General features: G+C 44.1%; 6 protein-coding genes across 6 annotated transcripts; 2 read left to right on the forward strand and 4 right to left on the reverse strand. All coding sequences in view use genetic code 12, as the record gives it.

Moving 5' to 3' along the window:
* Window positions 1–261: 261 nt before the first annotated feature.
* SIT4_2 (sporulation-induced protein) lies at window positions 262–3,141 on the forward strand (the record flags this gene model as incomplete). The annotated part of the gene is made up of 1 exon (XM_066157954.1): window positions 262–3,141. The coding sequence occupies one exon, from the start codon at window positions 262–264 to the stop codon at window positions 3,139–3,141; it is 2,880 nt and encodes a 959-aa protein (XP_066014051.1).
* Window positions 3,142–3,212: 71 nt separating this feature from the next.
* On the reverse strand, window positions 3,213–4,142 carry PSN45_002883 (uncharacterized protein; the record flags this gene model as incomplete). The annotated part of the gene is made up of 1 exon (XM_006683715.1): window positions 3,213–4,142. The coding sequence occupies one exon, from the start codon at window positions 4,140–4,142 to the stop codon at window positions 3,213–3,215; it is 930 nt and encodes a 309-aa protein (XP_006683778.1).
* An 845-nt stretch (window positions 4,143–4,987) lies between these two features.
* Window positions 4,988–5,752, forward strand: PSN45_002884 (uncharacterized protein; the record flags this gene model as incomplete). The annotated part of the gene is made up of 1 exon (XM_006683712.2): window positions 4,988–5,752. The coding sequence occupies one exon, from the start codon at window positions 4,988–4,990 to the stop codon at window positions 5,750–5,752; it is 765 nt and encodes a 254-aa protein (XP_006683775.1).
* A 167-nt stretch (window positions 5,753–5,919) lies between these two features.
* Window positions 5,920–7,296, reverse strand: PSN45_002885 (uncharacterized protein; the record flags this gene model as incomplete). Its single annotated transcript, XM_066157955.1, has 1 exon — window positions 5,920–7,296. The coding sequence occupies one exon, from the start codon at window positions 7,294–7,296 to the stop codon at window positions 5,920–5,922; it is 1,377 nt and encodes a 458-aa protein (XP_066014052.1).
* Window positions 7,297–9,775: 2,479 nt separating this feature from the next.
* FDH1_1 (formate dehydrogenase (NAD+)) lies at window positions 9,776–10,903 on the reverse strand (the record flags this gene model as incomplete). Its single annotated transcript, XM_006683710.2, has 1 exon — window positions 9,776–10,903. The coding sequence occupies one exon, from the start codon at window positions 10,901–10,903 to the stop codon at window positions 9,776–9,778; it is 1,128 nt and encodes a 375-aa protein (XP_006683773.1).
* Window positions 10,904–11,849: 946 nt separating this feature from the next.
* SDH2 (succinate dehydrogenase complex, subunit B) lies at window positions 11,850–12,629 on the reverse strand (the record flags this gene model as incomplete). Its single annotated transcript, XM_006683709.2, has 1 exon — window positions 11,850–12,629. The coding sequence occupies one exon, from the start codon at window positions 12,627–12,629 to the stop codon at window positions 11,850–11,852; it is 780 nt and encodes a 259-aa protein (XP_006683772.1).
* Between the last annotated feature and the right edge of the window lie 447 nt (window positions 12,630–13,076).

Consider the following 13,076-nt stretch of genomic DNA (forward strand, 5'->3'; position numbering starts at 1 on the left):
AGAAATTGAGAATCAAAACTAATGCGCTAAAAAGATCACAGCTTTCCAACCTCACATCTTATCAGCATTTGCTTCCAACCAATTGTTTGAACGCTTGACAAACTGCAAGTGATCATTTGGTACAAAGCACAATCAAAGCTTTTAGGGTCCGTAACTGATAAGGCTATTTCCATAACGTTGCTTTCTTGAGTCCAAAACACCCGCCCGATCACCTCAACCACTAATACCATCAACAATCCAAATTCCACTCGCCAACCGATAATGTCTTTCTGGCCATTCACAAACTCGTTCAACAGCAACAGCCAGCTCCAGAAGTTCCTTGATGGCATTCAGGACTACGCCTCCGTGTCCATTGGTGACTTAATTGACGATCCAGGTTTACTGCAAGAACTCGTCAGCGAGTTGCACAACATCAAGGGCCAGTACAACAATACAAATAGGTTTGCGTTCTCACAGCTGCTCCAGCATGCCCAAGTGGGCCAGTCGCTGGGGTCGGGGCTGAACACCACAAACTCCAGCAACTCTCCTGGTCTTTTGGCCAGTGATACAGACAGTAATTCCATTACGTCGTCTAGTGACATCGTGGGAAATAACAGCAGCAGCAAGGACGCTCGGGGTGTCAAGTTGATCGAGGTGTTGATCCAGCCGCACATTCTCAGTGGGTTTCTTGATTACATTTTCAAGAGTGTGGACTTTTTCCACCAGTTGTCTGAAAAGGAAAATCAGGACCTCGAGAGGATGTTGACGGACGTCCACCACAGCAGGTCCATCCAGGATGATGGTGAGGACAAAGATCCTGAAAGTAGTGAAAATGAAGAAAGTGAAAGCGAAGAAGGTGCTAGGAACGATGAAACAGGAGACTCGACGAACCAGGACGAGGAAGATGAGGGTGAAGACCATGAGTCCCACCAAGATAAAATGCGCCGGTGCGTGCAGGTGGCTGCCGATGTGCTCTCAATCGACTTGTGGGTGATCTCGAATAGAATTATAGAAACTCCGGTTATCATCAACAAGCTATGGCTGATTGTATATTTGGACAACTTGGTGGAAAGCTCACCCAGCGTGAACCATATTGTTCGGATTTTGGACCAGTTGATGAACACCAACGCCATTGAGCTTTTGAACTATATCAGAAACAGAGACGATTTGGTTGATATGTTTTTGAGCAAATTAGAAGTTCCTATGTTGATGGACTTCTTTTTACGTGTGATCCAGTCAGACAAACCCGACTCTCCCACTGGCATCATAGATACCTTGTATGCCCAAGATTTGGTTCCCAAGTTGATTGAAATCTTGAAACCGCATTCCTCTCAATTCGATAAAACCACCACCACCATTCCAAATCACGAATTGATTTTCAAGCAAACGGCTGCTACAGACTTCATCAAAGCCCTCATTACTATTTCTTCCAACACTGCTTTAGCCGTAGCAGTTGATGCCAATGTCGGTCCAAACCAGTTAACACGCCAGTTGGTATCCAAACAAACCATCGAGCAATTTGTCTACGATATCATGCTATACACCGTGAAGGATCCCAAGACCGGTATCAAGCAAACTAATAAGCACGGTATCAACAACTGCGTGGGAATAGTTATCGAATTAATCAGGAAGAACAACTCAGACTACGACTTGAACTGTGGTTCTTACAGTTCATTGCTCCAAACTACAAATGGAGAACCAACCGAGGTAAATCCCTATGTGATGTTTCAGTGGCTCAAAGATTTTGAGCAGAATATTCCTGGTCCCAAAGACCCCATTTACTTGGGAGAAATGCTTGCTATTTTTTCGGATAACTTGGACAAATTCTGTGAGCTATTAGAATCAGAACCTGAACTACCATATCATACCAGCACCAATTCACATATGTTGGGGTTTTCGAAGTTTAGAATTGCTGAATTGATAGCTGAATTGCTTCACTGCTCCAATATGGTTCTCAATAACTCCAAGAAGATCAGAAAGATTGTTGAGATAAGAGACATTATCCGGGACAAGCAAACGCAAAGGCTTCAAAAAGCTTTGAATGAAACCTTTTCTGATACGCCTGAATCAGACATTTCAGTTGAAGACATATCCCATGATGTGACCAACATGTCGTTGGATGAACGTCTGGTAAGCTCATCCAAAGGAGTTCGTCAAAACATAGACGCTCTATTAGATGGAGAAACCCCCGATTTCATCAAACTAATCGACAGCTTGGACATCGAGGAAGAAAGCGACGACGAGGAGCCCACTATATCGACAGATAATCCGTTTGTTTGTGAAAGCCGTGATGCAACTATCAGAAGCGATCCCTGTGTTGGAGACTACTTCAAGATCAAGTTGATTGACTCCAAAATTATGTTGAACATCATATCCAAATTCACGGAATATCCCTGGCACAACTTCTTCCACAACGTTGTGTTTGACTTGATACAGCAGATCTTCAACGGCAAGTTGAACTCATATAATTCCTTCTTGATCTCTCACTTGTTCAGCAAAGACGAAACCAACTTGATCAAAGTGATCGTCAACGCATATAAAGCAGATTTCGACTTGCGACCCGGTTACTTGGGACACCTTATTCTCATAAGCGAAGAAGTTGTCAAGTTCACGTCGCTCTACAAGCCCGACTTGATATCTCCCCTAATTGTCGAGGCCGTTTCTTCTGAAGAATGGACCTGGTTTGTCAGCGACATACTTCTCCAGACAAGGGAAGTCTATAACGTGGTGTTGGGTGCTGACCCTTCAGACAAGTACGAGTATGCAGAAGGATCCAACAGAGAAACTAACGACGTCGACAACGATACCCATGAGTATGGGTTTGACTCCTCCACCGTCGGATTCCTCGACATGGGCAACTATCAAGGTGAGTCTAAATCCAAAAGCTTTCTTGGACATGATGATGACGAGGGAGAAAATGATTCTTCCAATGTGGCCGAGGTACGAATCCAAGACATGACACCTCGGCTTGATAAACTCGCAGATACCGAAGGTTTTGGTGTCGGTGATGACGACGACCATGATGTGGATCATTTTTCTCAGGACGGATTCTTGGAAAACCTCTCTGAGTCCAGTTCCTCTGACGATGATGACGATGATTTGGCAACTCCTCTGAGTCCCGATGATAATAAGCTCACGCGAGTGAAAAACCATAATGCATGATTTAGTGGGTAACTTTATCGTATGTAATATTACACCCGTTAAATTAGATATATTTATTTTATTTGGCTACTCTACTTTCTCTTCTTCAAATTTTTTCTGCCATAAATGACTTTCCCGTTTGGAAGCTCCAACTTATCACCTTTATTCTTGTTCAGCTTCTTCTTTGGCTTGGGCTTATCATCTTGATGCTCACTCGCCGGCTCTGCCGTATCTATTTGTCCCAAAACATTTCCCAAACTGCTATTATACAAAAACACCGGGAACCGGAAGAATAATGTGTCCTTGAACCCTACGCTGGTCTTGATATCGTGTTCGTCCAACCGCCAGAGTTGGGTGTTTCCATTGTCATCGGTTTCTACCATGGACACGTCACCAGTGGCATACACCACAAACTCTTTCCCGTTTGTGGGGCTCGTCACCTGGATGCTCAGCCCATCCGTGGGAGGAAGGTTGCCATTCCAAGCCCCGTATTTGATCTGTTCTTTCAACTGAACAACCCGCTTGAAGTCCTGTTGGCGACTGATTCTCAACGTAATGAAGTGAAACACACCAACCACCACATACAAGAACACCACCGTCACCAACATTGACGGGCGAAACCGCGAATAGTAGTAGCCGGTTCCCTTCCACTTGGGGAACCCTCTTTCAAGGAAATAATCATACCTGGTCTTCAACAGCTGGTCTCTCAAGATGTTTCCCACCAACGAAAGACGTTGGAACCGTTCCTCGGCAATTTCCCTCACAGACTTCTTGGCGGAGTGGAATTTATCCGGGTGAAGCAGTCTGGACTTTTTTCGGTATGCTTTGGAGATTTCCTCCAAAGTGGACTTGGAACCTTGCTTCAAGTTCAACCACGAGTAGAAAGTGGCACCTTTGCCCAAATCATCCTCCACCTGGTCCCGTAACTTGAAGATCTCGTGGTCCTCGGGTGCCCAGTGGGCGGCGACCGCCAACACCGACGTGAAGGCCATCAAAAACCCAATCACAAACACAATTCTCATCCTAAGGTATTATTCAATGTCGCGCGACCACTTTGTTGATGAAGTGTCAATTTTTGCAACCCGCATTTTTCACCCTCTAAGTGTCAGGTGGCATTTACTTGATTACACGCCAACTAGTTAATCGATCCCAATGTTCTTAAGCGGCGTGATAAAGGTGATATCCTTCGTGGTTTTGTTCAACATGGCTGTCCAGACCGGCATCAAGTTCGATCTTTCCACCCTTCAGGGAAGTTTGTTGATAGCAGTGGGCATCTTGTTCCGAGTCAAGTCGGTACAAAACATCGTAACGAGACGTCGGCTAAATCCTTGGCAGGCCATTCCGTTGGTTGTGGGTGAACTTCTCAAGTGGGCGGCGGGTGTGTTGATCTTCGTGGCCTTTAGTGGCTGGTACTAAGCTGGTACTGGTTTTGTACCAACTATGGCGATTTGTGCTGGTGTTGGTGTTGGCGACAAATGTGCTGAAACATTGAATATTGCCATTCCCAGCGCCGTGTTGTGCTACTGCGAGGCCTGGATCTTCGTGGGTGTATCTATAGTACACTGTCTGGTCGCTACTCGCTGACACCGGCTTGGTGACAGACTTATAGAATAGTATATGATACAAATACATTTATTTCTTCCAGAACATCGCTCAGGGTTCGCATAGGACTGTAAATTTGGCCCCATATCTACACCGGGCTCTGGTACTTTCCTTTCTACGTGTCTCGTCAAACATGTTGTGCCATCCCATCCCCATTCTCTATTCTCCTGTTGGCGGTGAGTTTTGCAGTCGCGTTTGTTCTTCACCGTCGCCAAATTTTTATCGCCAAACTATCAATACACCAATACACTGGTAAACACATCGAATGGCACATTTGTACCCGCTTCCAACCAACCTCAAGTTCGCCTTTGCGTTCAACGTGTGCTCATTCACGGTATGGTTTTGCTGCTTGTGCCGGTTTTTAATTTTGCTCCCGCTTGTGGGCAGAAGGTTTCTTCCAGGAGGAATAGCGGACTTCTTCCACGCAGTGTCGGTGTTACCGTTGATGGATTTCTTAATCGTGAAGACGACCATCAGCTTTAAGTTCTCTGCTACAGACATATGGCCACTTTTGAACGGAATCCGAATGGCGTGGGTGTGCTTTGGAGTGATCTTTCCTCATCCCACCATTGCTAAACATACCGCCTATTCGTTTTTGATCCTCTCGTGGTGCACCACGTATATCATCCACTATACGTACTACGCGTTCCGAATCAAGACCCGGTCATCGCCGTATCTCCTTTTCTGGTTGAACTACAATCATTATTGGGTAACGTTTCCTATGGCGATTGTGTCAGAAATGGTTTTGGTATTCCTCTCGTTGGGGTTTGTCAACGAGAACCTGTGGTTGGAATTGGCCATGAAAATAACCATTTTGGTATACATTCCTATAGGCTACTTCGAGTGGGAGTATATCAATAAGGTCAGGATCGAGCGGTTTTACGACCTCAAGAAAAAGATGAGATCTAGTGGCTCCACCGGGGTGCCTACCCAAGTCAGCGAAGCTCCCACGACCCAGATATCCAGAACTTCATCTCCACATACCGAAGAAGTAGAGCTAAGGAACCTTCCTAATGCCACCAGAAATTAGGAGATCAACACGAAATAAAAATTTCCAATATTGAATACGTACATTAAGATAAAATTAAAAAGTAGTCGAATATCATTCAAGAAGATCAGAAAACCTAAAATACAGAGAAAGCCTAAAACGTTTTGGTTGGGTCTGAAAGTTGTCTAAAATGCTGGTCCATAATCCTCTTACAAGATTGAGGCACCAGCATCACCATCAACGCTACCTTCAGCTAACCCAAGTGGAAGTCCTCCAGCAACACCAGCAGAAGCAGTGGCAGCAGCTAAGTGATCACCCAAGATTTCACCGGATGCTCCCTTATAAGCAGAACCAGAGAATCCCAAGATATCAGCACTGACCTCGTTACCGAATCCAGCTTCGATGAGGGCTCTCTTCAAAATTGAGGCACCGGCATCACCATCAACGCTACCTTCAGCTAACCCAAGTGGAAGTCCTCCAGCAACACCAGCAGAAGCAGTGGCAGCAGCTAAGTGATCACCCAAGATTTCACCGGATGCTCCCTTATAAGCAGAACCAGAGAATCCCAAGATATCAGCATTGACTGAATTACCAAATCCAGCTTCGATAAGGGCTCTCTTCAAAATTGAGGCACCGGCATCACCATCAACGCTACCTTCAGCTAATCCAAGTGGAAGTCCTCCAGCAACACCAGCAGAAGCAGTGGCAGCAGCTAAGTGATCACCCAAGATTTCACCGGATGCTCCCTTATAAGCAGAACCAGAGAATCCCAAGATATCAGCATTGACTGAATTACCAAATCCAGCTTCAATAAGAGCTCTCTTCAAAATTGAGGCACCGGCATCCCCGCTAGCTCCTCCACTAATAATTCCAGGAATACCAGCACCAACTCCAGCGGAAGCAGTGGCGGCAGCCAAATGGTCTCCCAAAATCTCACCGTCGGCTCCAACATAAGCACCAGCAGTGGCGCCCAAAACCTCAGCTTCAGCATCAGCACCGAAACCAGCCTCGATTAAAGCCCTCTTGACAATACCAACTCTGTTGTTAGAAGCAGTTTGAGGAATTTCTCTCTTGGCAACTCCAGCCACCATCTTTCCACCAACTTCCGGTCCGAAAGCAGAAATAATTTGTCTCTTCATCATGGAAGATTCATGGTCGTTCTTCTTGACAATTTCTACAACTTGATCAACCAAGTCTCTGGAGTCAATGTCGTAACCAGCTTCAGTCAAGTATCTCTTGAACACTTCGGCTTCTTTGGTACCAGTGGAAGAAGCAGTGCCTCTCTTCAAAATTGAGGCACCAGCATCACCATCAACGCTACCTTCAGCTAATCCAAGTGGAAGTCCTCCAGCAACACCAGCAGAAGCAGTGGCAGCAGCTAAGTGATCACCCAAGATTTCACCGGATGCTCCCTTATAAGCAGAACCAGAGAATCCCAAGATATCAGCATTGACTGAATTACCAAATCCAGCTTCGATAAGGGCTCTCTTCAAGAGAGCAGCTTTTGATTCTTCAGCGTTTACACCAACCAAAAATTGGGAAGCAGATACAGCAATAGCTAAAATAACGTTCTTTGAAGAGATCATTGAGAATTGAGTTGCAAAAATAGAAATTATGATAGTAAGAATTGAACGGTAGGACTTGAAGTCTTTTGACGCTTTTCCAGAAAGATGTGTGATTAAGAACTAATAGTAACTTTTCCCAAAAGCTAATAGGTCTCGAAAAGATTGGTTCTGATTAATTATTTATAAAGAAAACTTGAACAGCAGGCCAGTGGGCTTCTTTTATAGCATTGTGGCATCGGCTTAAGCAACAACCAGGCCAATGTTTTCATAGGTTGGGAGGATTGCAACAATAAAGGTGAAATAACAATTTCAATTGTTCGCTATTACACAGTTTAGCTTATATTACCAGCTGCCAATAATAGTACTGTATGACAGAATTTTGTGGTTCAATTCCAGGATATCAATGGCCAGAGGCTCGCAAAACAATAGTGCAACAATCGCATTATGATCATCGAGCGAGCTAACCACTTCTGTGCTGAACCGACCTTTTTGGGGAATTGCGCGATCGTCGACAATTGCAGCCGGGTCCAACAATGCACATTGTCGCGTCAGAACCCTTATTTCTACCGGCCATTCAGGACTAATAATACAGTGGCGACATTGCAAAGGAGGCGTCCTGAACCACGATGATGATGTTGTTGTTTTGTGGTTCCTCGGCTAACTTTTTTTTTTTACGCTAGACCAGGGACCCATGTTTAAGGTTTAATTGTAATCATAATCGACCGGACCCTCTAGAACCAGATACTCAGTGCAAGGGCCCGAAGCTGAAGTTCTGACCCATACAGCCCACGCTCAAAAGCTTAAGGTTTGCAGTGGGTACACTTTCCCCCTTGCTGTTGTGGAGTCATTTTCCAGGGGTGCATATGGGTTCTAGTTTCCGAAATTTATATGCGATATTAGAAGAGCAACTTTTAGCTGAAACTCAATCTTTTCACATCTGAAAGATTAAGCTTATGAGATAGGGGCCTACGAGTTTAGAGCCGAGGCTTTTCGGCCTTTAGACGTTGTGCAGCTGTTATTATCGGTGGGTTCATCAAGAATAGACGGTTCACGAGTATGCTGCGCGACTCTACGTCACAATTGACACATTGTTAGCACTGCAATCTGCGTGAGCCGGGAGTTTAAAACAAAGACAATCAAGGGAGCAATTCGGTGTCCTTTAATAGTAAAATGGTAAATACTTGACCGCCTGAAACCTGAGTAGATGTTCAATATTGTTAAGTGTTTGGGCCTTATCGTTCCTTGCACAAAAGACCCTTTGTTCTTTGGTAGCTCGTTACAAATCACTTTTATAGACAAGAAATTGGTACTGGGCGGGAAGTTTTAACGGAGATCCTGGAATCAGTGCTTTTGTGTCCCTGGTGAGCGGATATAGGCTTTAATGTCGATTTGCAGCAATCTAGACAAACCTGACAAGAAAACCTTAAACTCTGTCCACTGGTCCTCCACTTCCTAGTAGTTTACTATACATCAGCCGATCACGGCAATGAACATAAACTGACGTAGTTATTAATCGTGCAAGATCTCTTTGCTATATGGTATGTGATGAAACTTGAGATTGTCCGTCATATACTGTCGTATCGGCTAATGTGGACTTTTTTTAAGCCATAGTTCTTCTTTGTCTACTATTGTGGATGTTTTCTATTTGACTATGATCTATTTTTGTAAACCTCTTTTAATTGTGAAATCTGCAAAATCAGCACAAAATCCACAAACACCAAAAAGCCTTTTAAAAATCATGAAAAAATCTGGCAATATACAATCAGAATGTGAGATTACGACAACCAAGTTTGTAGTGATTTAGCCACAAAATAAGTGTTTTCAGCTAGTCTGAATTTCTCACAGGGCTTTGCTGCTAAATTGTAGCTACAAGTTTTGTGTTCGCGGCCAAAGAAAAATTTTAAAACTCAGTGGTTCAAGGTCCGGTTTACAACATTATGATTACCAAATACTTTAACAAAGTTACTGTAAAGTTCAACCCATTCACTCCAGGCGCTAAGCCTGCTAGGTTGTTTTTGTCCAGAATACCTACGTCCTTAAAAGCACAGTGTACAGTTGACCATCAGGTTTTAACGGCTGCTTCCAAAGAAAAACCAATAGTGCAAGTGACATTCAAGGACAAGCACACGATGAGCGTGGATCCCGAAACAACTTCATTTGTTGACTTGAGCAACCATTTTGACAACCACTCGAGAAAACTCGCTATTCAAGAAGCCATTTCTGAGTAGATAATGTATGATAGACTTGTATATATGAATAAAAATTCTAACGAGATGGAAGAAGGGCCGGGATTGGACAGCCGAACACAGCTAGTATACATTGGATGATACAAGAGTAAAACGTTTTTTTATGACATCTCCTTAGTTAATCAAACTTTATGTAGAGCAACAGCTACACGAAAATATAACTAAAACCATATATTGAGAACAGCTACACGAAAATATAACTAAAACCATATATTGAGAATAGCTACACAGTATAAACAACAACTGGATGAGTCTCACTTTCTCTCACCGTAAGCTTTGGTGGCATAGTCTCCGTTGTACACAATCAAGTCCTGAGGCCTGTAGTCGTACTTCTTAGAGAAATAACTCTCCAAAATCGACTTGACTCCAGCAGAGTACCTCTCTTGAGCATCAATAGATGTTCCACTGATGTGGGGAGTCATGGCGTTTCCTCCATTGTGAGCATTCTTCATGGTCAACCAAGGATGGTCTTTTGGTGGAGGTTGAGGATACCAGACATCACCACCGTAACCTAACAACTTACCTGAAGCAAGAGCGTCAGAAACATCCTGAGCATTACAGATGGCTCCTCTGGCAGTGTTGACCAACCAGGCTCCGTCCTTCATCTTTCCAATCAACTTTTTATCAAACAAACCAAAGGTTTTTTCGTGCAATGGGCAATTGATGGTTACAACATCACATCTACCAACCAAATCCTCTAATTTCTCGACGCGTTCAAGAATAGCATCCCTACCGTTGAAGAGTTGAGAAGCATCGTTAATCTTCTTGACGGCAGCCGCTGGTAATTCTTGATAGTCGAAATAGTACAATTTCTTGGGGTTGAAAGCCACCAACCTTTCCAAAATTCTGTAACCAATTCTACCGGCACCAACAGTTCCGATAACTTTATCTTCCAAGTCATATTCATCTTTAGCAGCCCCAGCAATATCCCAGGTACCCTTCAAAGCGATGTCGTGAGAAGGAACAAAGTTTCTCACCAAGTTCAAAATAAGCATAACTGCATGCTCGGCCACCGAAACCACATTGGAACCGGTGACTTCAGCCACTGTCAACTTCTTTTGGTTGGCGGCATTCAAATCAATGTGATCAGATCCCACCCCAGCGGTGATACAAATTTTCAAGTTTTTGGCCTTTTGGATTCTTTCCTTTGAAACGTAAGCTGGGAAGAATGGAGTGGTAATGACGATTTCAGCTGTCTCAATCTCCTTTTCTACCACCGAGTTTGGACCATCCTTATCGGTGGTGGTGACCAATTCGTAGCCGTGGTCTTCAACAAACTTACGGATGCCCAATTCGTTTTCAGCACATCCCAATAACCGTTTCTGCTCTTCTGCGTGGTGTCCACCTTTGTATAAAACCAATAAAACCTTTCCTTTTGCCATTTTTAAATATCACTAACTGATGATTGAAATAATGAAGTGGTTACAAGGCCTTTTATATCAAAAGCTTTCATATTGAAAGGGCCCACAATAGCCATTTAATAGCCATATAACTATTCCCCCCACAACTGCTAACTCCGCAGTTCAAAAATGGCTATTGCAGTGATTCGAGTTTTTCACTCGGAAAATCCCCCGACAACGGATTCAGCACTGTTAAGAAAAATGACGCAGTAATGTGCTGGGAATGGGGCTACCAGGAAAAGTTTAACGGGGAAGGACTGTCATTGGCGAAGTTGCAAAATGCGGAGTCGATTTGGGTTTATCCGAGAAATAGTGCCGAGTTGCTATGGGAGGCAGATAAGAGTTAAGTGGGAGTGTAAGTGGGTTTGAGCATCAGAATATGAGAGGGCCAGAATGTGAGAGGGTGAGAATGAGAGAGTCTGGAAGTGTCCGGAAGTTAAGTGGGTGGGAGTTTCGGAGTGTGGGAATGTACGCGAGGAGAGATAGAAAATAGAAGTCGCAAATCTTCAGGTCGAGAACCAACGGGGTTGGTAAACACCAATTGGGCATATGGGAGTGCACCGTGATGAAAATGAACTAAAGCCGAAGAAGTCCGGTAGATTTACCACATCATCCCATGCCATTTGAAAGTTATCCGATGCCAGTTGGCCCGCCTATTAAATAACTCGGAAGGGGAAGGAGGTGCACCGGTTAGGAAGTGGACTTACGACATTGTGACAAGCAAGGCCCGACACACCCGCACCATTGGCTGCGCACCGCGGCGAAACCTGGAGAGTAGAGCAATGCCCGACTCGGAACCGCGAGGGTCATTATAACTATAGTATGTGTATTATTATGAATAAATAGGGACGATACATCATGCACTTTTGGTGATAATAAATTACGGGGCCGCACCCCACAAAAAAGGGACCGAGGAGAGGGATGGAACCTAATCAAACGCCAATTGCTTCTTGATTTCTGCGATGGCTCTTCCAGGATTCAATCCCTTAGGACAGGTTTTGGCACAGTTCATGATGGTGTGACATCTGTACAACGACATGGAGTTTTGTAACATTTCCTTTCTGATCTTCGTAGCTTCGTCACGCGAGTCAATCAACCATCTGTAGGCTTGCATCAACACAGCAGGACCCAAATATTCTTGCTGGTTCCACCAGTAAGAAGGACACGACGTAGAACAACAGGCACATAAAATACATTCGTACAACCCGTCCAATTTGGCTCTGTCTTCGATACTTTGTAAATTTTCTCTCCCGTCGGTTGGAAGTGTGTCTCTTTGTAAGTATGGTTGAATCGACTTGTACTGCTTATAGAAATGGGTCAAATCGGGTACCAAGTCTTTGACAACAAACATGTGTGGCAATGGATAAATCTTCAAGTCCTTAGAAGCATCTTGATCTATTTTACACAAGCATGCTAATGTGTTTGTACCTCCTATGTTCATGGCACAGGATCCACAAATTCCTTCTCTACAACTTCTTCTGAACGTCAACGAGGCGTCGTGCTCGTTCTTGACCTTTAATAAGGCGTCCAACACCATGGGACCACATTGGTTCAAGTCGATTTGGTATGACTCCATTTTGGGTTGGATTTCAGGAGTGTCCGGATTCCATCTGTAAATTTGGAATGTCTTTAACCGTTGTTCTTGGGCGCTGGTGGCCAATGTTCTTCTTAAACCCAAGGTGTTAAGACGGGTGATAGCTTTGAACATTTTAAATAATTGGTGATGTTATTGGAGGAGAGAAAAAAATGTGTATTTTTGCAGAAAACTTGAGGTTAAATATGAGAAGGATTGAAACCCCGGGAAAATTGACAAATTGACAATTGAATGCGCGTGATTGGCTGGTGCCCAGGGAGACACGTCACGACACTGCGCGACATTGGGCTTTGCGCCGATGTAGTGGCTGCAAACAAGGAGGTTCATGGTTAGGACTGGTTGGTTGGTGTATGGGCAGGAATTCTGTGGGTGTATGGGTCAGAACGTTGTTGACCGTATGGTCAGAGCTTCGGGAAACTTCCGTGGTACATCACATTCAATCGGATCCCTTGTCAAAATATAGAAAAGAAGATGTAAGGTGTGTGATCAGAAAATGACCAATATTATCGTCATACATACGGCAGGAATCGAAAGAGAGGCAAGAGGAACTCCTCGTTCTTG

The sequence above is a fragment of the Yamadazyma tenuis genome, chromosome 3, assembly GCF_029203305.1.
Source record: "Yamadazyma tenuis chromosome 3, complete sequence".
Classification (NCBI taxonomy): Eukaryota; Fungi; Ascomycota; class Pichiomycetes; order Serinales; family Debaryomycetaceae; genus Yamadazyma; species Yamadazyma tenuis.